This window comes from Protomyctophum parallelum (assembly GCF_964188405.1).
Source record: "Protomyctophum parallelum genome assembly, chromosome: 3".
Classification (NCBI taxonomy): domain Eukaryota; kingdom Metazoa; phylum Chordata; class Actinopteri; order Myctophiformes; family Myctophidae; genus Protomyctophum; species Protomyctophum parallelum.
Genome location: NC_139698.1, coordinates 34,195,216 through 34,218,454, shown reverse-complemented (window position 1 = coordinate 34,218,454; position 23,239 = coordinate 34,195,216). Strand labels below are relative to the sequence as shown.

Sequence of the window (23,239 nt, the reverse complement as noted above, 5' to 3'; positions counted from 1 at the left end):
ATGTGTAGTATATTCAACTCCCTTAAGACCATAACAATCTTACGCATTAGGCTATTATGCTAATTCAGTAGACATTCACACCAACACATCAGGAGCAATTTGAGGTTCAGTGTCTTGCTCAAGGACACTTCGACACCAACTCTGGGGGAGCCCAGGTTCGAACTAGAAACCTTGCGGTTACCATACGGCCACTCTACCCCTGAGCCACCGCCACCGCCACTGCCACACTCATTGTCTTTGTTTAAACGCAAACTAAAAACCTACCCTATTTTCACTAGCTGTCAGCTAGATTGTGAAATGTGTTTTGCATTTTAATCATATGTAATTATCTTTTATGTATAATTATTGATTTCTGTACTCTTATTCTTATATGTATTTAAGCACATACATTTATGCACATTGAGTCCTCGCTTGTCGTGTGAAATGTGCTATACAAATAAACTTGACTTGAGCAAGGAGGAAGGAGCTGGGGAACGAACCGGGAACCTTGCAGCTCCCAAACGACAACTCTACCTCCTGAGCCACTGCCACAGTAAACCCTTCTAATGTCTTAAAATATCACTTGGGTTGCATTGCCTTTATACTGTATGTCACAACAATTTTACAAGAGTTTATTAGGCAGGTTGTTTTTCCGCCGAGTTGTATAGACCATGTTATTGTATCACATCTGTGCACGTGTGACTTTATATGATGGTGGAAAATGTCCTCATAGAATGGACCACAGCGAGTCTGGCATGAGGGCACTTCCATCCCTTTTCTGCTCTCCGCATTCCAAGTGGAGTATATCACCTGCATGGCTGCCAAGGACTACAGATACATCATCCTGTCAGGACAGGCGCAGAGACACAGAGGAGGCTGGGCAACCAAATGGCCAATATATTCCTTCCCTTGTACTGAAGAGTGCAGTGAAAAACAGAGAAGGAAGCAAGAAAGATCTACAATTTACAACCACACGCTTACACACTATCAAATACAAAAATAGCCAATGATTATTTTACTAGAGAGTAGCGGTCTTCTCTGGGAACATGCACGTTGGGAATGATGTAAAGCAAGAAAGATGCAAGTTGCCTACTTACAGTACCGGTTGTTGGAATACCCAGTGCAGTGCCCGCCACTTATACTGGCCCAGCGGCACAAACGTGACTCAAAGCTCATGCAATCCGTGTGAAGCCGATGGGTCAGGTTGGCCAATCAGGGAGGCCAATGCCTACACCCCCTAAACACACTAAGGTTGCTTTCTTTTCCTCCACAGATCCGCGGTCAGACAGATACAGATATTCGTGAGATATTCTAAATCAAATTCCCACTCGGCACTGCACACCCCCAGGCCATCGTCGGCACACATGCTAAGTTTGATGTCAATCAGTCAGATTGAGTTATGGCCGGGACAGACACACAGACAGACAGAGATGATTATTATTGTGTTTCCTTCGATGTAATCCCTCCATCTCATCCTTGGTCTGACTAGGGGTCTGTTCCCTCTGCCTACTGATCCCAACTAATTAGGGGGTGCTATTTTTAACGGTGCCAATGGAGCAGTTAAGTGGTTAAAAAGTGTCGTGCTCAGGCAGGGGCACTTCGACAAAAAGTCTAGAATGTCTGAAGATTGAACTGAGGCCCTTCCAATTCCCAGACGACCTCTCCTCTTTCTGAGCCACAGCATCCCAACTACACATTTTGGAATGACAACACAGACAAAACCAGTATTTTGCCTCCTTTCTCCCTGCAGCAAGGGAGCATATGTTACCATCAATGCTCAAGCTGTTTACACAAGAGACAAAGTCAGCCAATAAAACCAACAAGTCTGTCTGTTGTGGGGAGATGTCTCCAACGCTGCTGGTAACTGTTGAACGAGACAACTGAACATTGATGATATTACCGTCTGCTTCCCTCTCTATAAATCCTGGAGGTGAAAAATGACATGGCAATCAATTAAGAGGCGGGGGGTGGCAACCAGAGATTTTCTGGGAAACAATGATTTGCTTTTCCGCAGGTTCTAGATGTTCAAACAAAAATGCATGCATGCGAGCACGCACACAAGTAGACTGCAATTTATGATGATAAAACCACTAGGAAGGTGTTAACTTGCAATATGATAATATTACACACACACACACACACACACAGCTGGAGTGAATCAGCTTCATTTCTGTCAACCTAAACATGAGTCATGTTTTTAAACAATTCATCCTTTTTTGCATTTCTAGAGACTGTGAGCATGAAAGGCGGGACATTCAAAGTTTCAAACCTGGGCCAGCTGTGGCAAGAACTTTAGCCTTATTTAGCCTGCAGTGGTTCTCAATCTGTGGGTCAGGACCAGTGTTCATCTTTTCAGCAGATTTAGTCAAAATCTTAGTCTTTTAGTCTTAATTCAATGTTATATTTGCAAGAAAATATTTAGTCTTAGTCTTTTGAATAACACCATTTAGTCTTATTCCTATTTAGTCTTCGAAATTGTTTAGTCTAGTCTTTTTCGACTAAATATAAAAAACCTTTTTGCGAACGAAGTGAGCACTAAGTTAACTATAGAAGCCTACCAAAACTGTCTGTGTGTGTCACACTGTAACACCACCCGCCCGCCACCAGAGGGAAACTGAAATTGGAACGATACAGAGGTCTCTGTGTGTGTGTGTGTGTGTGTGTGTGACAGACTGCCACAACAGCTTTGTTCGCTTCCCGCATTTACACGTCTTACTTGTAGTCTTAGTCAACAAAAATAACACCGTGGCAGGTTAAAACTAGCCCATGGCTTCCTGTGAGGTTAGGTTTAGGGTTGGGTTTTGGGTAGGGTGTTGGCCTCATGACTGTAGGACTTTACGTGTTTGGTACGTCGGACCAAACACATGCGCCCACCCCAACCTGCGTCATTCTTCTTCACTAAGCAGTCAGAGTACAATTTGTTCTCATCAGCTGACAAACCACTCAATAAAAAAACACTACTCCCAAACAGTGGGGCTATTAAATGGACATGAATGTCTGAGACAGGGAGCTTTGGCACAAACTGAAAGGCAGCCGTTATCCAGAATGACGATGCAGGTCACTTGATAGCCTAGCTGCTCTTCTACATTTTCTCCATAACAATTTACCATAAGCCCTCTTGTGTGCAGTCTGTAATCCCCAGGTCATACAGCCCACTGTGCAACATCCATTTATTTTATCCATTCTAAGCCCACAACAAGCATTAAAACAAGAGTATCTGTGTAACTAGGCTGCATACTGTATATAGGGTAAAATACTGTAAACAATCTCAGACTGACCACTCAGAAGTCATTGTGCAAGTGAGTGGTTTTGACAATAAAAGTTAACCAATGAAAGAAAAGTGGCTGATAATTTGTGGACCTAAAGATGACAGATTAAGAGATTTGGAAAGAATGTGGCATTGCTCAGCGTCTATGATAACCGTCTGTTGACTCTGTTCTGAGCTCCAACATCATTACGAAATATGGACAACAGCTGAGATAGATATGAAACTCATCCCCTATCACATTGTCCTGAAAAGCTCAGCTCATAACTCACTGTAGTGGTGGCTTATTGTGCCAACATTTCCCCAAATTGGATTACCGTACATTTATTTACAGGCATACAGACAAGACTCAGGAAATGAACAGAATTACACTAAGTGAAGGGTGAATTGTGATAAAGGATGCTGTATTCAACAGAATCAACAAACTTGGTGTGAAATTTGAAACATAATGCTAAACTGCTTGTGCTGGTGTGATATTTAGTCAATCTAATGATGGAGCCAACCTAAGTCAATAGCATATGGTAGAAAACATGCCTAACACAGTGCTATTGATGTGCTGTATGCCTGCCCCCCCCTCTATGGCTTGCCAATGCCCATAGAATACATACAAGACCAAATTCATGGGCATACCAGAATAAACTAGAACTGCACTCTGTCGAGTGCATACTTGCTTGTTGCACACTAGTAGGCCATAAATGGCCAACTATTGCGCAAGCAGAGCGCGCATGTAATGTTTTCGCCCGCTGTAAACTGTCAAATCTCAGTATCTCTGTGAACGAACGTTTGAAATGATTAATGTTTAGATGTAATTATTTGCTACCTACTATACATGTAAACATTTAGTATTAAGTATGATTCTAGTTTCTATCTATATAAGAAATACTGTTTTATTGTTGTAGATATATTCTGGATCCCTTTTTTGTTTTTCAGAGACAAATAAATCATTTATATGTGTTGAAAAAAAAACGTATATAAACTGAATTAAAATATGTTATACAGTATACTTTTTCTGTAAACGGTGGAATCTCAATATCTCTGTGAAGGAACATTTGAAATGTGTAATTATTATTTACTATTTACTACCTATCTAATTTATGTATGTAAACGCCTATAAAAAAAAGTATATAAACTGAATTAAAAATGTAATTTTAATTTTAAATCTATTTCATGTTAGACTATAGTGATATTAATACTAAATCATGGTCAGAGTAATATGTGTCTCTAACTTCAATTTCTATAATAATACTTTCACATTTGTTAAAATATACATGATCTAAAATATTTCCGTAATCTGTAGTTGGATTTGTATTGAATTGTTTAAAGCCTAATTTTGACATGTAGGTCTTTATACTTCTTTCTATCTCAGTATTATGGTCTTCATTGAAATCTCCTATTATCAAAATTGCAGAAGTCGGAGATGATATATACTTTACCATGTTTTCGAGAAATGTGTTTAATTTTGAAAGGTCTGTTTTAGGTGATCTGTACATAAGAATGATATATAGATTTTTATCTTTCCAAAAACCGTGACAGCTGTTCTGCCATTTGAGGCTTACGCAGAAAAACATCAAATCTGTGCCCGTATTGCTGGATCAATGATGACGAAATGACCATATTTCTTACGTCATCATTTAGAGCTAGTCATACACGTATTTCTTACGTCATCATTTAGAGCTAGTCATACATCAAATCTGTACCCATATTGCTGGACCAATGATGACGAAATGACCATATTTCTTACATACACACCACGTACTCTAGTCCCAGCAGATCAGGCACAATTTGGTAAATTATTTTTTTATTGATTATGTATATAGTATACGTATGACTAGCTCTAAATGATGACGTAAGAAATATATATAGTATATATATAGTATACTGTATAAAGTGTGTAGTTGTAAGTTGATTAGCGGTATTCTGTGGTCACTTTGGTCCAAAAACCGTGACAGCCGTTCCGCCATTTCAGGACCCCCCAGAAAAACATCAAATCTGTGCCCGTATTGCTGGACCAATGATAACGAAATGACCATATTTCTTACGTCATCATTTAGAGCTAGTCATACACGTATTTCTTACGTCATCATTTAGAGCTAGTCATACACATACACACACATTTGAGGCTTACGCAGAAAAACATCAAATCTGTGTCCGTATTGCTGGATCAATGATGACGAAATGACCATATTTCTTACGTCATCATTTAGAGCTAGTCATACACGTATTTCTTACGTCATCATTTAGAGCTAGTCATACATCAAATCTGTGCCCGTATTGCTGGACCAATGATGACGAAATGAACATATTTCTTACATACACACCACGTACTCTGGTCCCAGCAGATCAGGCACAATTTGGTAAATTATTTTTTATTGATTATGTATATAGTATACGTATGACTAGCTCTAAATGATGACGTAAGAAATATATATAGTATATATATAGTATATAGGCATATACTATATACAGTATGTATACATATATACTCTATACTCTATACTGTATAAAGTGTGTAGTTGTAAGTTGATTAGCGGTATTCTGTGGTCACTTTGGTCCAAAAACCGTGACAGCCGTTCCGCCATTTCAGGACACCCCCAGAAAAACATCAAATCTGTGCCCGTATTGCTGGACCAATGATGACGAAATGACCATATTTCTTACGTCATCATTTAGAGCTAGTCATACACATACGTGTATGACTAGCTCTAAATGATGACGTAAGAAATACGTGTATGACTAGCTCTAAATGATGACGTAAGAAATATGGTCATTTCGTCATCATTGGTCCAGCAATACGGGCACAGATTTGATGTTTTTCTGGGGGGGTCCTGAAATGGCGGAACGGCTGTCACGACAAATGGACCAGGCCGATCACATTACTTGCGCGCTCTGCTTGCGCAAGTAATTCACTGTTGAAGCTTTTGTTTTTTTAATGGTTTAGTTACAATAATGTAAAAGATGCACATGTTTGTTTATATCTGGGGAAAAAAATGTTTATAGGTCAATGCAACGCTGTTATTGTAACCTAGGATGGCCAAAAACAAATACCCATAATTCTATGGGGAAAGTCACAAATATTTAACAGGCATGAGAAAGCCATATTTATAGAACCTCGAAAACACCAAATCGTAGCTGTTTGGATCTTGATCAAAGACTCAGACTTAGCACTGAACATTAGTTTAACAAACTGCAAAAATCATGTCTGAACACAAATGCACCCAGTTTCAGGTTTAGTTTATGAAGGGAATGTCAACAGTCAACTTTTCTAATCCCGTCAACAAATATTGGGCATAATTAACGACTGCAAATGTTTGCATTGGACAGCATGAAAATTAAGAATACAAATGTGTGCATAGTCTCTCACACACACATACAGCTGCGGATGTATTCACAAGGTGGCATTGAAGGATACAGACATGCAGATACCCGACAAACACTGCACTCAGAATGCAAACTCACTTCTCTATGGACCCATTTTGCTTCAACATCATTGATTATGTACTTTACGTCACAGCGTTAGCTGGAGGCAAAGCAAAGGAATATTGCATTGGAAGCAATAGGAATCACATCACAAATTCACAATATTAGGAAGGTTTTTGGCAGTAGGCTAGGCTGGCTACTCACCACCTGCACATGCCATCTAGCTGTGTTGTTGAGTTCCAAAATACAAAAGAGTATTCTGAGAAATTGTGAGAAAGGCTCCAACTTGAATAATTACACAATATATAAACTCGTCACCAGCCGTTTCCGTATCCGTCCTAGCCCCGGATCAGCAACATGCAAAGCCAATTGATCCCAGTCTAATCACATAAGAGCTGCCACTGGCAGTCAAATTAAATAATAATAATAATAATAACTTGGATTTATATAGCGCCTTTCAAGAAACCCAAGGACGCTTAACAAGACGAAAAACAAAAAACAAAACTAGTTGCCAAAAGCCAAAGTGAACAAATGTCTTTTCAATGCAGACTTGAAAGAGTTCAATGTGGGAGTCTGGCGGATCTCCAAGGGGAGAGAGTTCCAGAGGGCAGGGGCTGCCACGTAGAAGGCTCTATCGCAGAGAGTCCGCCGTTTTGCGTGACGGATGGTGAGGAGTTCCATGTCTGAAGACCTCAGGTTCCGCTCAGGGGTGTAGTCCTTGAGGTCAGTCAGGTACTGTGGGGAAAGGGCATGGAGGGATTTGTAGGTGAGGAGGAGCAGTTTGTAGTGAATGCGGAACTTAACCGGGAGCCAGTGGAGGTGTTTGAGGGTGGGGGTGATGTGCTGCCAGCGTTTTGTGCGGGTGAGCACTCTGGCAGCGGAGTTTTGCACGTACTGCAATCTGTCAAGGGACTTCTTGGGGAGGCCGAACAGAACACCGTTGCAGTAATCCAGCCGGGAGGAGATGAATGCATGGATTAGGGTCTCTGCAACAGAGTCCGGGAGTGAGGGGCGGAGTCTGGAAATGTTTTTGAGGTGGAAGAAGGCAGATTTAGTGACAGATTTGATGTGGGATTGAAAGGAGAGGGTAGAGTCCAGGATGACACCCAGGTTGCGTACTTCAGGGGATGAAGAGATGGAACAGCCATCCACCTGGAGAAGAAAATGTCCAATCTTCTCAAGCTGAGCCTTGGGACCCATCACCATGAGCTCGTTTTTTTTGCTGTTGAATTTGAGGAGGTTGGTGGTCATCCAGGTCTTTATTTCGAGGAGGCAGTTGACAATGGACTGTGGGGGGAGCAGAGCGGTTGGTGTAGTACTGAGATACAGCTGTGTGTCATCAGCATAGCAGTGGAACCGTAGATCATGTTGGCGGATGATCTGACCGAGCGGAAGCATGTAAATGGTGAAAAGGATGGGACCAAGTACAGAGCCTTGTGGCACTCCATGGTTTACTGGGGCATGGTGGGAGCTGGAACCGTTGGTGGAGACAAACTGCTGCCTGTCGGACAAATATGAGTGGAACCAGGAGAGAACGGATCCGGTGAGTCCAAGGTGGGTGGAAAGGCGGTTGAGGAGTATGGAATGGGAGACAGTGTCGAAGGCTGCTGAGAGATCCAGAAGAATCAGGAGACTGATGTTGCCTGAGTCAGCAGCCATGAGGAGATCGTTGGTGATCTTGATCAGGGCAGTCTCTGTGCTGTGGTGAGCTCTGTAGCCTGACTGGAGGGGTTCGAAGAGTTCATGATTGGACATGTGCTGATGGAGCTGTGCGGCAACTACTCTTTCCAGGGTCTTACTGAGGAAAGGCAGGTTGGGGATCGGCCGGTAGTTGGCAAGGTCATCAGGGTCCAAACCAGGCTTCTTCAGGATTGGGGTGACAGAGGCGATTTTGAGACTGGTGGGTACAGTGCCTGATTGCAGAGAGGAGTTAATGATGTTTGTCATGATGGGGCAGAGAGTAGGTAGGCAAGCCTTCACCAGTGCTGTGGGCATTGGGTCCAGGGAGCAGGTGGAGGCCTTGGCCTTGGTGACCAGTTCAGTGGTCAACGTAGCTTCCACCGGAGCAAAGAAGGCAAAGGGGGGACATGGAGGGTGCAACGTCCTGCAACTGAGGTGCCTGCAGAGAGGTGGAGGGTGTCTGCAGCTGCAGGTGGATGGTATCCACCTTCTCCTGGAAGAAATCCAGGAATCTGGTGCAGAGATCAGTGGCACCAGAGGGCGAGGGAGTGGGGGAGAGGGGGCTGAGCAGTTTGTTGATGGTGGAGAATAACTTCCTGGGGTGGTTTTGCTGAGACCCAATGAGGGTGGAGTAGTACTGGGTCATGGTCCGGGAGAGAGCCTCCTTGTAGGCCATTACGTGGTCTTTAAAAGCCAGCTGGTGGACAGTGAGGCCAGTTTTCTTATAGAGCCTCTCTAGGCGTCGACCAGCAGCCTTCATGACTGGAAGCTCAGTGGTGAACCAGGGGGCAGGGCGATTGAATGAGACAGTCCTGGTTTTGATGGGGGCAAGAGAGTCCAGGCTATGGGATAGTGCAGTGTTGTAGCTGGTTACCAGGTCATCAGTCATGGGGTCGGGTGAAACCCTAGCCATGTGGGCAGCTATCATGGTTGATAGGGCCTGAGCACTCACTGTCTTAGTGTTCCTGAATGTGACTGTACGCCTCGGACGCTGCCTGGGCAGGGAGGCCGGGACACTAAAGACAATTGTGTGGTGGTCGGATGCCTTCAGGTCGAGACACTGCAGATTGGTGGGAGGTGTACCAGTGGAGCACACCAAGTCCAACGTGTGACCTCTGTCGTGGGTGGGGCCATGCACATGTTGGGTAAAATCGAAACAATCCAACAGTGACAGAAATTCAATGGCAAACGTGCAACTGCTGGAGTCCACGTGCACATTGAGGTCGCCAAGCAGGAATGTGGATGGAGACATGGCACAGACAGGGGTGAGCAGCTCAGACAGCTCAGACAAAAAGGCAGTCCGGGCCGAGCTGGTGTTTTTAGGTTGGCGGTACACTAGGACGAACTGGTGTTGTAAGAATCCAGCTAGTGTGAACACACTCAAATGAGGTAGCAGTGGTTACTGTCACCTCTTTAATGAGGATGTCAGCTCGATGGATCACAGCCAGCCCACCACCACCCCCCTTCAAACGAAGCTTCTGTAAATATACATAGCCTGGGGGAGTGGCTGCATTGAGTGCTTTGAAGTCCTGTGGTGCCTGCCATGTTTCACACAGACAACAGATGTCAATGCGTCGTTCTTTGATGATGTCATGAATTAATCCAGGTTTATTGTTGAGAGATTGAAGAAATGAAGCTGCTAACATGAGCTGGATGGGAGGTGCTGAACTGTCAACACAGACCAGTGGGCGGAGATAGCGGGCGCGCACATGGGCTTTGTTGTGATGACGTAATGCACCAGAGTGAGACACAGACGTTATGGAGGGTATGGGTGAGCTGGAGTAAATAAACTTACGTCGCGAGCCCCTATGAATATAGCGAGGGCGACGCAAGAGTCCAAGAGCTTTAATGACCGTGATGGAGTTTGGAATGGAGTAGCTGACGAGGTCAAGAAGTTTCGCGGAGGAGTACTGGAATATACCCATCATTGACGACAGCAGAGGCTAACGGTGGCTAACGCTACCACTGGATGGAAAGAGTCAAGGAATCCAACTTTCCAAAGTAACACAGCAGACCCGTAATCCAAACGATCCAAGCACAGAAGTGTCCTACAACCAAGGAGTCATAGAAAGTGGGCAAACAGGCGATTGCCGTTTACCAGGCTGGAAAACCTGACAGCCGTCAGATAACAGCCGCTCGATGACAAACAAGTAAACAACCGCAGATCAACCTGCAGGTAAGTCCCAAAACTGTGCAATCCTTGTATTGTAGCGACAATCCAGGTATAGTGTACTGATTGCTGTTTTGTAAAGGCACTGAAAACACACTTAAACTTGACTTTTGTCTCCGATTGAGCAGCGGCGACAGAAACGCCAGCGTCCTCTCACACCGGAAAGATGGCCAGTGTTGATGGCCTCTCGTAGCAAGACTTGTGAATCCATAACTGAAGTGATCAATGAAGACAGAGAAAACTAATACATGAAAGGATGGGACTGAGACAAACAAACTGTCTTCTATAGCTATGAGTTATGGCCATTATATAGCCTATCCCCCAGGATGCACGGGGAGGGACACACGTTAACAGGTCCGCTCCACTCGCGGAGCGACTGCCTCAACTATAGGCCGCCTCTATAATCAATGAAACCAGCTACACAAAGCGCCAGAACGACATGAAGGTTGCACATAAGCTCCGTAGAGTTCTGCATGACAAACGCTAAATTATGGAAGTCTTATACTTTTGTGCATGTGTGCAGCCCTTTTAGTTGTGCTATGAAATGTAAATAAATGGTTTTGTGAAGGTATTAAAACGTTGTCAATATATGTGTGGATAATTGCCCAGCCCTACAGTGTACATGAATTATAGAGGCTGATATAGCAGTATATGTAAATAATTGAATATTAGATTATTGCAGATAAGATGTTGATGAGTGTATGCACACACTTCACAGAGCCAAGTAGCTATAATGCACTTACACATACATGTTGTAATAAGTAAACATTTTGTGCTTATCAGTTAGGCTAAATTAACCCAAAATGGTATGCACAGCAGTCAAACACTTTGTTGTAAGCGGCACATAACAGAGATGTTTGCATGATGCTCCACTGGACTAGACCAATTATTAGATTTATTGTATTCAATACTGTGTGAATCCCTACTACTTCACATAATTACAGATGGATTATATTGGCGAACACAATCTCAGTGCAAAGTGACCTAACATAAAAAACTGTGCATTAGGATGTGTACATAACTGTAGTCCTGGGTTTCCAGAAGGCCTCATAAACGTTTCCTGTTACAGTTCAGTTTCCGATAGCTTTGTTTGATTGGCTCGGCAGAATTGAACTAAAAAACATGGCTCATTATTCATGTCATTTCGGTTCAAATCTGCTGCTGAACCAATCAAACAAAGTCAGCAAAAGGGAAATGGCAAATATACACATATGATATGACGGATCAATAATTTAAAAATAAAAAATAAAAAGGCAATTGAATTGAAGTAAACTTTAAGTAAACATAAATATGTGTAAAATATATGGCCAGTGTTGAAAATAGGTAGAACATACAGTGACACCATTCTTTAAAGAAAAGAAAATCCTCCTAAGAGTGACTGTAAGTAACATTGATGCATTGCACGATATTTCTGACTTGACAGTTATTACAATGTTGAGGATAAACATTGCAGTAATTCTTTTGCTAAATGACACCAGGCATGAGGCATCCGTACAGGAAATGCAGCTACTGTATCGTATGAAAGCTCAGTGGTCTACCAAAATCCCGCGATGGACACGATTTTCTCAATCTCTGCATCACATATTCAGCAGCCCACTGCCATGGGCTTCAGCCAATACGCAGGATTATAACCCTATATCTATAAATACACCTAGCAGACCAATGTCAGTGGCCAGGCGGCCACTACACTCACATCTCTGTACTGGATGGCTGGTGTCTCTCTCCTCTCTCTCTTTCTTCTTAGCGTTCTCATTTTTCAGTCACGTTCTTTGTCTAGATTCTCTCTCTGCTTTAATTTATATTCTTTGTCTCTCTAGGCTTACATATTTCTTCATCTCACTCTCCCTTTACTTGCCAATGCCTCTTAATTGGAAGCAAGCTGTGAGAGCTTTCAACCCGAGGTAGAATCCTCCTGCGTCCTTCCTGCTTTCTTGGTTCATTACCGGCTTGAACACAGTAGCTACCTTTATATATATATATATATATATATATAAATGACCATGTGTGGTGAGAAATGTACCAGGTGACAGTACACAGGGTTATGACAGAAGACAGATAGACTAAAAAGCAGACAGTTAAGAGAGCAAGTTAATCGTTAAATCATACAAAATGACCTGTTCTCTGTTCCATCAAGCTTAGATCTTAATACTTTTCAAATTATGTGGTAGTAGGCAAGAGCCACAACACTGCAGCATAGTTGTTTGTTAGCCTTCTTTCTTGCCAAAAACCCAAGCGTATGTTGATGTTTTGCCTTATAAGACAGTAATTTAGCCTGATCCATCTTTCCCATTCCACACATTCCTAACAGTTCCCTGCTGCTGGTAATGTAGATGTGTAATTCCACCTCATCAAGTTTATATATATATATATATATATATATATATATATATATATATATATATATATATATATATATATTTCTTATGCACCAACTTTAGGAATAAGAAAAGCAATGAACTAAATGGTAGTAGTGCTGGTTTCACTGGTAACAAAATAAAACAATGTTTAACACTTTAATTAGCATACATTGAGTAGACAATGACTAGTATGTTCTGGCTGATATAGATGGCATTTATAATAACCTGGGCCATTTATTCTGTCATAACTATTAGACCGCCACCTACCTACCTACCTACCTACCAAGAAAACATCATCCATTGAAAATGGATGATGGATGATATTTAAAAGTTGAGAAATACAGATACAAAGCGACACAATAAAAGAACAAGCTAGCCTTCCTTGGATAAAGTACAATACAATTTATTGTACGTCACATTTTCCTCACAGCGCCCACACATGATGCTCTAACAACCCACATACAGGCTTCAGCCTGGAGAATAAAATCTCAACTATTGCACACAAGAATTACATGATCATTAGATGGTAATTATGTTTAGCGGCAGTATTCAGTCAGTCACAACTTCCTTGTTGTCAGTGGGAGAGGATAAGGGGGATTTGTTGTACAATGGGTGAGAGCCAGGCAGAGAAACTATTACTTCCACCCAGTTAGACCACAGACTGCACTGTCTGACCTAGCCTTGCGTAGCGATACAAATATCACTGCCTGGTTATTAGCCTCGTCTCTCTCAGTATTAGATATTTTTCTGCAATGTCCCGCGGCTCCCGCCCCATATTTGCATACTATTACTGGGCCCTTGTTGGTATAGCCTGGTTCCAGAATCCAGACGAATCTGGTTGGCTCATCACCACTTCGGCCATGAAGTTCTCCCACAATTGAGAGGGGCCAGACTTAATCAGCCTGGGGCAATATGCATAATGCATCGCAAGGCTGGCTACAGGAGGCTGTCTGACCTACAGGCTAGTTAACAGGAGCATGAAACACAATGTCACAATCACACAGATCAGATTTTTCATATGTGAAATCAACTCATCAGTAGCCAACTTAATGGCACATTCGTTTTCAATGGCAAACCATCGCCTTGATTAGTACTTATTACATAAAGTTATAGAAGAAATTATTTCTTCAACAAACAATACAAATTTAAATTTAAATAAAATCTAGAAATGCACTCTGTTGGGGTGCCAACATCATGCCGTGGAGCCAATTGCCAGATGCCAACAGGCACTCACTCCATCAGGCAATCACCCCACCACCACCCACACTTATGTACACAAATATGGAATCAAATTAGCAAGATATTACAATAAAAAGCATATTAATTACATACATTACAATTGCATTACCTTATAGAAGTGAAGCCAAAAGTATATGGAAATGTCCACACAATTTTGGTTCCTGTATAAAATAAATTACAGGGTTGTGTCAGTATTTGAAGACTATTAGTACTTTCACAAAGGAAGTTACAGGAGTGCTACTGGTATCCCTCAAACTACAGGTGCTCATGGAAGGGAATAATATTCAGGGGCGAGGAAGAGGTAAAGATATACCTTTATTACATTTGGGAGAGACATTAATGTCTCTACTCTCTAGTCCAAATGTTATATAGGCCTTTTACTTATATAAATCCATCTTGAGTGCCTGTACCTGGATTTTTAATGGCTTTTTTACATACTTTTTTGACTCTCGACTATTAGTTCTTGGTTGATAAATTGTTTAATCATCAATCAGGGGCAAATTCAACTTATATCAGCCTACAGACAAAACTAAAACCAACAACCAGGTGGTGGAGTCCTTTCGAGAGCTACACTCAGCTATTTAGACTGCTACCGTTACAGTAATACTTCATGCTGCTTCTTCCTCCTATCATCTGGTTTACTGCAGACTCACAGCACACCTCCAGACACACTATTCATCTGGAAAGTGGAATCCTAACCCACCCAACAACAAATATTGATTTCCTTGGCAACTGACTCCCTCGAAAACTGGCCGACCCATACCTCAAATCTCTTCAGGTTTCATTCCCATGGTAACTGCTGCACAGCTTGGTATCGGTCACTGAATACACAACATTCAGCACCTAAGTGTGTTTACCATTTAAAAATGATTCAATTTCTTTCGGTGGAATTGATGGAAGAATCTTGTCAAGCAAAATGTAACCATTTGGATATCCCCATGCGTTTTAAAACGTGCACCATCTGAGCTGAGGCTAACAGCCATAGCCATCTTGACAAATGTGATGAGGTCAGCACAAATGTGATGAGGTCGGTCAGCACATTTTGGGCACATTTGGGCAAGTGGTTATGGCAAGTGGTTATTTTGTGCAAAACGAATGCTTGGAATGGATTCAGAATCATGAAATCCCCCTAGTTTGACATGTCACATCATCACATGCTACTTGGCCTATACAGGATGTTAATGGGAGGGTCACAAGAAACCCCTATAAAATAATTGCTCAACACCGACAGCCGGTCAGCAAGTGGATTCATGAATGTATGTACATAAAACAATATTTAGGCCAATAAAAAAATACTATATACCAAATGTCCCACCCGTCCACCTCGGCTGCCAGACTATCAAGACTCAATACTGTACCTTCTGTTCTAAGCATGCTTGAACCTAACTTGGGATGTGATGCAAGGATTGAGGAACATTTAAACTGATTAGACTTGTAGGTGCCCTGTTGTCAAGGTCAATCAATTCTACGGGCAATTCATTGCATGAACTCATTTACTGCCAGATTTTTTTCTCACTGCGTTTAGCCCTTGCCACGTCTTTTCAGAGCAATCTTATTTTGAAGACCAAAGCCAATGAGTTAAATCAGCCCAATATAACTGCTTTGCTCATAGCTTAAAGCTTATGGATGAAGTAGATATGCCTAGATTATGAGGGAATAGCCTACTCCACAAAAAGGATTTAGTTTGGCAATTTGTGACATTAACTTTGGCTATGCCAGGGGCCCGCTGGCCAAGTGGTCCAGGTGCATGCCACATATATAGGCTTTGGCCTGTAACAACGTGTTGCGTGTTCGAGTCCCGTTCATGACGACCTTTGCTGCGTGTCTCTCTCCTTCTCTCTCTCCCTCTTTCCTGTCTATCTTGGACTTGATACTATCAATAAAGGTAGAAAAGCCTAAAACAAATCTTGGCTATGCAAAAATGCTTTGAATATGTACGCAATATTAGCTGAGAAAAAATGCACATTTCTGTCCCATTCTTGAAAGGGCATCTTGTTCTCCACCCGTTGTGGCAGTGGGGAGAATTTGGTGTCAGCTGTGTGACATAATGCTTTCGATTGCTGCTCTGGCGATACAGAGAGGACATGACACCATGTACTGATCATTACTCCTACCATAAAGACAGGTTGATAAACACTGGACTGGAGTAGGATGTACTTTAAAAGTGTACAGAAATACTACGTCAGTTTTTGTTTTGTTAGAAAATACTACATTTCCTTTAACTGGGTTGGCGGGCTGAGCGTGCCGGCGAGGAGTATTATGGGTTTGCTTGCGTATACTTTCGGTTTTGGTGTAGAGGGAAGCGGTCGCTCGATTCAGAGGAAGATATATTATTTTGATTGTTTGCTACAGAATTAGAACCCTGGCTGATCACGTTTGTTCTTTTGAATTATTTTTGTTTATTAAATCACCAGTTCTGCAACACACTCCTTTTTCTTTATAGCATAGAAAGAAAGCATAAGGATTACTCTGGAGAGGAGACACAGTGGTTATACCCTGTACAGACTTACTTATTTTTTATTAATATAGGTGGTTCACTGGTTCCACAATTAAGTAAATTAAAATGTATATTTTAACACATTTATGTTGAATTATTAAGAATAATCAAAATCTAAACGCTATATTCTTTGTAAAGTTGATTATATTGATTTCAGCATCAATGATAGTTGACATTACACTTACACCGAAAAAAGACGGATCCAAAACCCTGCAACGCGTTGAGAGCTTGTAGATCTGTCTGTTAATGACAACGTGAACTAACCCCGATACCAGCGCTGCAAAAACAAACGCGTGACAGTCTCTGCAGCCCCGTTTGCAACACGTTGAGAGCTTGTAGATCTGTCTGTTTTTGCAGCGCTGGTGATCATTCACGTTGTCAAGCTTAGCTTATTGCTAATGATTTGTCACTGTGAAAAATGTCCACAACACAAACATTAAATGCCATTGACAATGAAGGGAAAATTTACGTCATCTTGTCCACACACATCTCATATTTGCCATTGACAATGAAAGGAGACATTAGGTCAAATGTCCGCCAAAATTTGTGGCAACAAGCAACAGGCATTCCGATTGGCCAGTATGAGATGATGCATGATGATGTACGATGATAAGAGCGCCCCTCACTTCACACAGGTGTGATATATCTTTCTACACAGATTTAGAGGAATATCTCATTTTAAACACTAAACAACTTTAAACAATTAAAGTGCCCTGCAGCCCAAATTACTGGTTATCAAAGTAAAATGAGCAGTTATGAGCTTACTTTTCCGTTATTAATATTAAGTATAACATAATTGCATTTGCCTGTTTGCCTAGAGGTGCCTGACTGCCTGTCAGTCAGAAAGTTTATGTGGTCAAAAATTGTGAAATGACAGAGAGACAGAGAGAAAGAGGTGACGGTCCCTCGTTCCTGCGCGAGTGTAACAAATTATTTGAATGAACAGTAGGCCTATAAAACTTACACATGCTGTACGTGACCTGACACGATCTGTCTCGGACCGGTTCACTTCACTCTCATTTGTTTTGTGTGCGCACTGCAGCAGTGCAGCCCTCCGCTCGAGATGAATGAATGTCACACCCAAAATAGCCACTCTACAAGCTCACAACGTGTCGCCTGCGACGTGTTGTGAGCATGTAGATCTGCTATAATTCTGTGTACACACTTCCCAGTTCCCACGCCTGCACAGCACCGCGCTCAACTTCTTCATGAATTAATTTGTCAACTTATGTTATTATCTTTTCCATGATACAATGTTTAAAAAAAAACTCTCTCACAAAGCCCTGACCTGAATTAAAACAGTTGCACCGTGTTTAGAAAAGCTGATTTGCTGGTCCACATATGACGTAAATTCTCCATTCATTGTCAATGGCAAATGTGACACGAGTTAAGGACATAAAGCTGTATATAGGAGGGAAGGGGCTAGCCCCCCTCAATAATAGGACTTCTGCACCACAGTGGACTGGGGAATCTGGGGCTCAAACCAAACTGACTGACAGTGAGGTGGCTTAGTGAGGAGCTACTGAAAGAGAAGAGGACCACTGCACACCACCTCATAGCGAAACTAAGCCGACAGGGGCCAGTCCGATACCCACAGAGAAAAGCCGGCCTCTTCTCTCCATGCTACTTAATGACAGCAGGATTATTCTTTCCTTTGGGTTGTGGTTGTTATTCCACCCATCTTACTGTGTGCTATCACTCCAAGACAGAGCCTGGCAGTGAGTACAGAGCTGGCATAAAAGGGAGGAGAGAGATAGAGGGAGACAGAGGGGGAAAGAAGAGAGCAAGAGAAAAAGATCTGATAGTAACAGTGATGAGAATTTTATTCAGACCAGCCAATAAATGAGCCTCATAAGCCGATGCGTAGCACTAGGTCATTTCACACGGGTGGGATTTTTTATTTATTCTGCGCACAGACTACGACTCCGTAGGAAGCCATTACTGAATTCCCTATCAATCGCATACACTGGTGAATGGTCTATTACCTCAACTGACAACATTGGTTAAAGCAACAACACTGTAACACACAGTAAAGGGTTGACACAGGGGTCATTCACTACAGCCCACCCCCCTAACAACAGCGAGGTCACACAGGACATGGATTGGGGCCAGGGGATTCCAGGCTGATGGGTCTGTCTGGGAAATGACTGAGAAAACAGGGCCAGAGTGGCTTCCCCTACTGGCACCAGTGCTTTGTCCAGATTAATCCACCCTAAAAAGCCACAGTCAAACACCAAGCGCCATACTGTCACCAGTAACAACACAGCACAGTCTGGGACCACATGAAATGAATCCCACTGGTCGAACCAAGAAGACAGATGCCACTTTGTTCATTAGGTTGTCAACTAAAGCCTGGATTTAGGAATAGGCGATACTACATAAGGTGTACATTGGTGCCTTACTGCCTTTAGGGGTGTATCAGTCTTTAGAATGCCTTTTGAAAGTGTGAGTTTCCATTTTCATAATAACAGAGAGGGTTTTATTTTGACGTCCGGCCAGATAAGGTCGGGATTATGAAATATTACATAAGTAGACAAGAAGTGGGATTTTGAGATGTAATCCTGGGCACTACAATTCCTCTGCCAACCTGGGGGGGCAGCGGACTGGTCTCATGCTTCCTTCTATGCATGAGGAGTCCATGCTGCTTCTTTTCACCTGACAGGGGAGAGTTTCCCCGGCCGGACGTAGCGCGTGGAAGGAACACGTTATTCCGACCCGTTCATTTCCTCTCCATCAGGCTCCCCGGCTGGCCAGGGGGAGGTAGTTTTAGAGACCAGGATTACGGCATGTTTTTTGTGAGGGTACCTACCCTAGGGGACACGGGGAGAACATGCAAACTCCACACAGAAAGGCCGGGATTTCTTAATGATGCTGCTAAAGAGAAGGGAATTAAACCTATCCACAGTTAAATGGTTTGCAGAGACAAACAGGAAAATCTATTGAATTACACTAACAGTGTGTCCTCCCAGTAAATCTACTTATGTTTCCCACGTGACAAACAATTGGCCAAAAAGTCATACAAGGACAATTCAATATATGAATAATACTTTTATAAGTAAGCTAATCAACTAGATTAGTATTGCTGTAACGGTAATTGGGGTCTTTTATAAAACAGCCTTAAAACTGTCTGAGTAGTATTAGTCTCAGACAATTAGAAAGCAGTTTGATAAACCATTATGCTCATGAAATGCATACTTTTTAACTCCATGTAGGAGGGCAAATATTTTCAGCTCAAGAAAAAAAAAACAGAAAGACAGGGTGATATAATCACACACAGGAACCGAGTAAAGTTCCAGTAGAAAGAAATGAGAAAAAGTGCTCATCGGAGCACAGGTCTCCGTCAGGTCAGGTAGGTTGTGGGCCAGCAATGTTTGGAATTCAGGATTCCAAATAAGGATTATGGATCAGGATCAGGAATCAGGATTATGGCCTCTAGGGAGTGTGCATGTGTTATAGCGCAACCATGAGGTTGATTTGAACACTGTCAAGTTGCATTTCTTCCGCTGCCTAGTGGCAATGTGCATGCAAATTCTCATGGCAATTGCACGCTGTCTTCATAATTTGAGGCATTCTGCTCAAAACGGAGCACTTTGAACGCAGATTTTAGCCAATCCGGATAGAATATAAAAAAATCACACTACGCACAATAGTCAAACGTAGAGATGTCCCGATTACGTTTTCTTTTGCTCCTGATCAGATTCAGATCATTTGATTTTGACTTTTGAGTATTTGCCGATACTGATATATTTATATTTTTAGAGAACACTTACGCCATATCACAATAGTATGCCATATCGCAATAGTACAATATCCCAAATCACAGATGATATCCAGTCTAATATCATGATATGGATATAATATTGACACTAGGAAGTAGGGATGTCCCGATGAAGGTTTTTTGCTCCTGTTCTGATTCCGATCATTTGCACATCAAGTGGGGGGCACAAAGCCAGGCATTGGGGGCTAGCGCCCCTCAAAGATCTATAAGACCTGTTTCGTTTAATGACTATAGAGATGCTGTGTAACGATTTGTGTGATGTTTGGACAAAATCTGTATGAGTGCTGTAAAAAGAAATCTGCCTATTGGTGGCACTATAAGAGGCCTATGTAAAAGAAAATAGTGAAGAGATTTAGCTCTGGCATCCAGGGAGTGTGTATGCACAGTTTCACTTCCAGAGAGAGAAAGCATGTAAAGCAAGCAAAATCAGTACTGTTTCTGGTGGAGCCACAACAAATGACCAAACACTAATTTGCCAGAATTCCCAGTTGTACATAAACAGGTTTTAATGCAATATTACTTACTTGTCATATTCTGTGTTGTCCTTATCACAGCGTGCATCCTTATGCTTCTGCCAGTCTTTACCGTGCTTACAGGTGGTGAGGAGCACCACATCTTCAGCATTATGAACATGATATAAGGCATTCCGAGTGTCCGAACCTATTCCAGTTAGGTACCTCTTTCCCTTGAAAACAAGCATATACTTCCTATAGGGGGGGATGGAGTTGTGTTTCAGGTACCCTCTCTCCCCACCTGTCCTAGGGTGATCTTTGGAGAAAAGGGGGATGGAGACATCAAAGTTGGGCCTAAAGTTCTCTGTGCCAATACTGGCTTTGGCCAACATTGCTAGGCCAATATCAAAGCCCAGATCTTCTGTGTAATCTGGCCATGTTCCAGAGTACAGGTTAAATATGATGTGGTTTTTACCCCCATTCCACAGGGGGAGGTTCTGGATTTTTACTCTCAGGTTGTGTACATATTGGGGCGAAAGCTGATCCCGATCCAAAGTGTCCAAACTCAGGATGAACAGACATGCCTGTCCTGGGTCAGAAGTATAGAACCTGGACCCCTCAATGGAGGACAAGATGTTCTGATAACTCTCCGATATCTTCTCCCCCTTCTGCTGGGGATAGACGTAAACTTTGAAACCAGTTCTTTTACACGTGGAGAAATCAAAGCACGAGTCCATCCTGCAGCGCTTGCCATTGTAAACGCCAGAGACAGCTTCCCTCTTCTGCCGTGGCGATATGTGAACATTATAGTCGTCGGTCTCCACTTGGTCCAAGGGGTTGAACGGCTGCAGCGGGCCCGAGAAACGAGGCCACTGCGAGCCGGGGTGATACCCGTTAAAGCTGCGGTCATCACGCCGGCTTTGACCCCGCCTGGCGAGTGGCACTTGTAAGCCCCCAAAGCAAAACAAGAGAATGAGACACACACCGGCAGAGAACAGAATTAAGTACCGTTTTTTGGCCTGCATGTGTCCTACGGTCTGAGTTGAGATGTCCAGAGATAAATCCGATAAGTTCCGAAGTTTTGATTTCACCACCTCCAACGGGAACGCTCCGCCATCTTCCCCCGGGCAGCAAGGCGTCTGCGCTCACGTATCCCACCTTCTGCTTCAGTTGCCTTTCACAAGTCCCGGGCTTGATCCAGTTCATGTGGGCGATTTAAAATGACCATCCAGCCCTATTCTCGTCAATGTAGGCTGTGGTTTCAATCGGCTAACTTACAGCATCAAAAGTGGCAGGCTCCTTTTCTTTGTTTACCTTTGCTTAACCGTGGGGTTTCACCTTCGGGCTTTCAGCGTTTCAAATGGCTTAAACAGAAATGTAAACTCGACGAAACCGCGTGTACTCGTCAGAATCATTACAAACTTTTACAAAATATATAAAGAAGATATATCATACGGGTGCCGAGTTGTGGAATTTATCGAACGAGGGAGCAGCGTTACGACACAGTTATCTACCTGACCGTACAACACTCCACCACCTGAGCACAGCTCTCTCTCTGCACACGTCCAAACTGAAAAGCACCGTTCATTGTAGGAGCTTTACAACGTCCAGTCCATGTGTGCAGCTGTAGCCAGCAGTCAAGCTAGCTGGGGCCAGCAGTATAACGAAAACAATCCCCGTTAGCTCGTTAGCTAAGTTGTCGCATCAAAGTGGCTGCATTGGGTTGCAAAATGCATGTCGACTCGGCATTCGGCAACCAGCAAAAAGCGCAATCTTCTTCTTCGTCCAGAATATCTCTTCTTCTCTACGTCGTGGGGTTATTTGCTGGATATTCGACCCCGAGGTCAGGGAGACGAGATCATTTCCCCTTGAGTTGCAGCGTGTTAAAGTGTTTAAAACTGTTAGTTTTTACCAGGTAGAGGCATTTATCAGAGATTGCAAAGCAAACAGCACATCCAGGTCCCACCACGACGATGGTGGTGATGATGTGACGTGACTCCACCACGTACGGTCTGATTCCATTGGTTGCTCGTCACGTCCGAAGGGGCGGGGCTTCCGATGCACCCATTCACAACCATGGGGGAGTGAGACGGGGAGTGAGAGAGAGAGAGAGAGAGAGAGAGAGAGAGAGAGAGAGAGAGCTCACCAGCAGGGCCCTGGTTGTGACTGGGGTCAGCGGGCTGCCCAACGGCAGTGCACAGAGCAGGCACTCACTGCCCCAGGACCCAGATCACTTGTTTAAAACATACCGGTAAGTAAAGCTTGTAATGCAAGAAAGAGCATTCAAAGACAAAAAAAAATAGTGGCATATGTGTGTTTTAGTAGCAAAGTTAGGTAAACTTTTTGTGAACAGCTTCACAGTAGGTTATGTTCCATACAACAAAATGTAGTTTAGAAAGGTTCAG

General features: G+C 42.8%; 1 protein-coding gene across 1 annotated transcript in view; it reads right to left on the bottom strand.

The window, feature by feature from the left end:
* The window catches only part of LOC310856322 (exostosin-1a-like), a 60,250-nt gene extending 37,452 nt beyond the window's left edge, over nt 1–22,798 (bottom strand). The window contains exon 1 of the mRNA XM_083761683.1: nt 20,907–22,798. Within this exon, the coding sequence (XP_083617809.1) occupies nt 20,907–21,859 (953 nt within the window). The 5' untranslated portion in view covers nt 21,860–22,798. The remainder of the gene's footprint in view (nt 1–20,906) is intronic.
* Nucleotides 22,799–23,239: the final 441 nt, after the last annotated feature.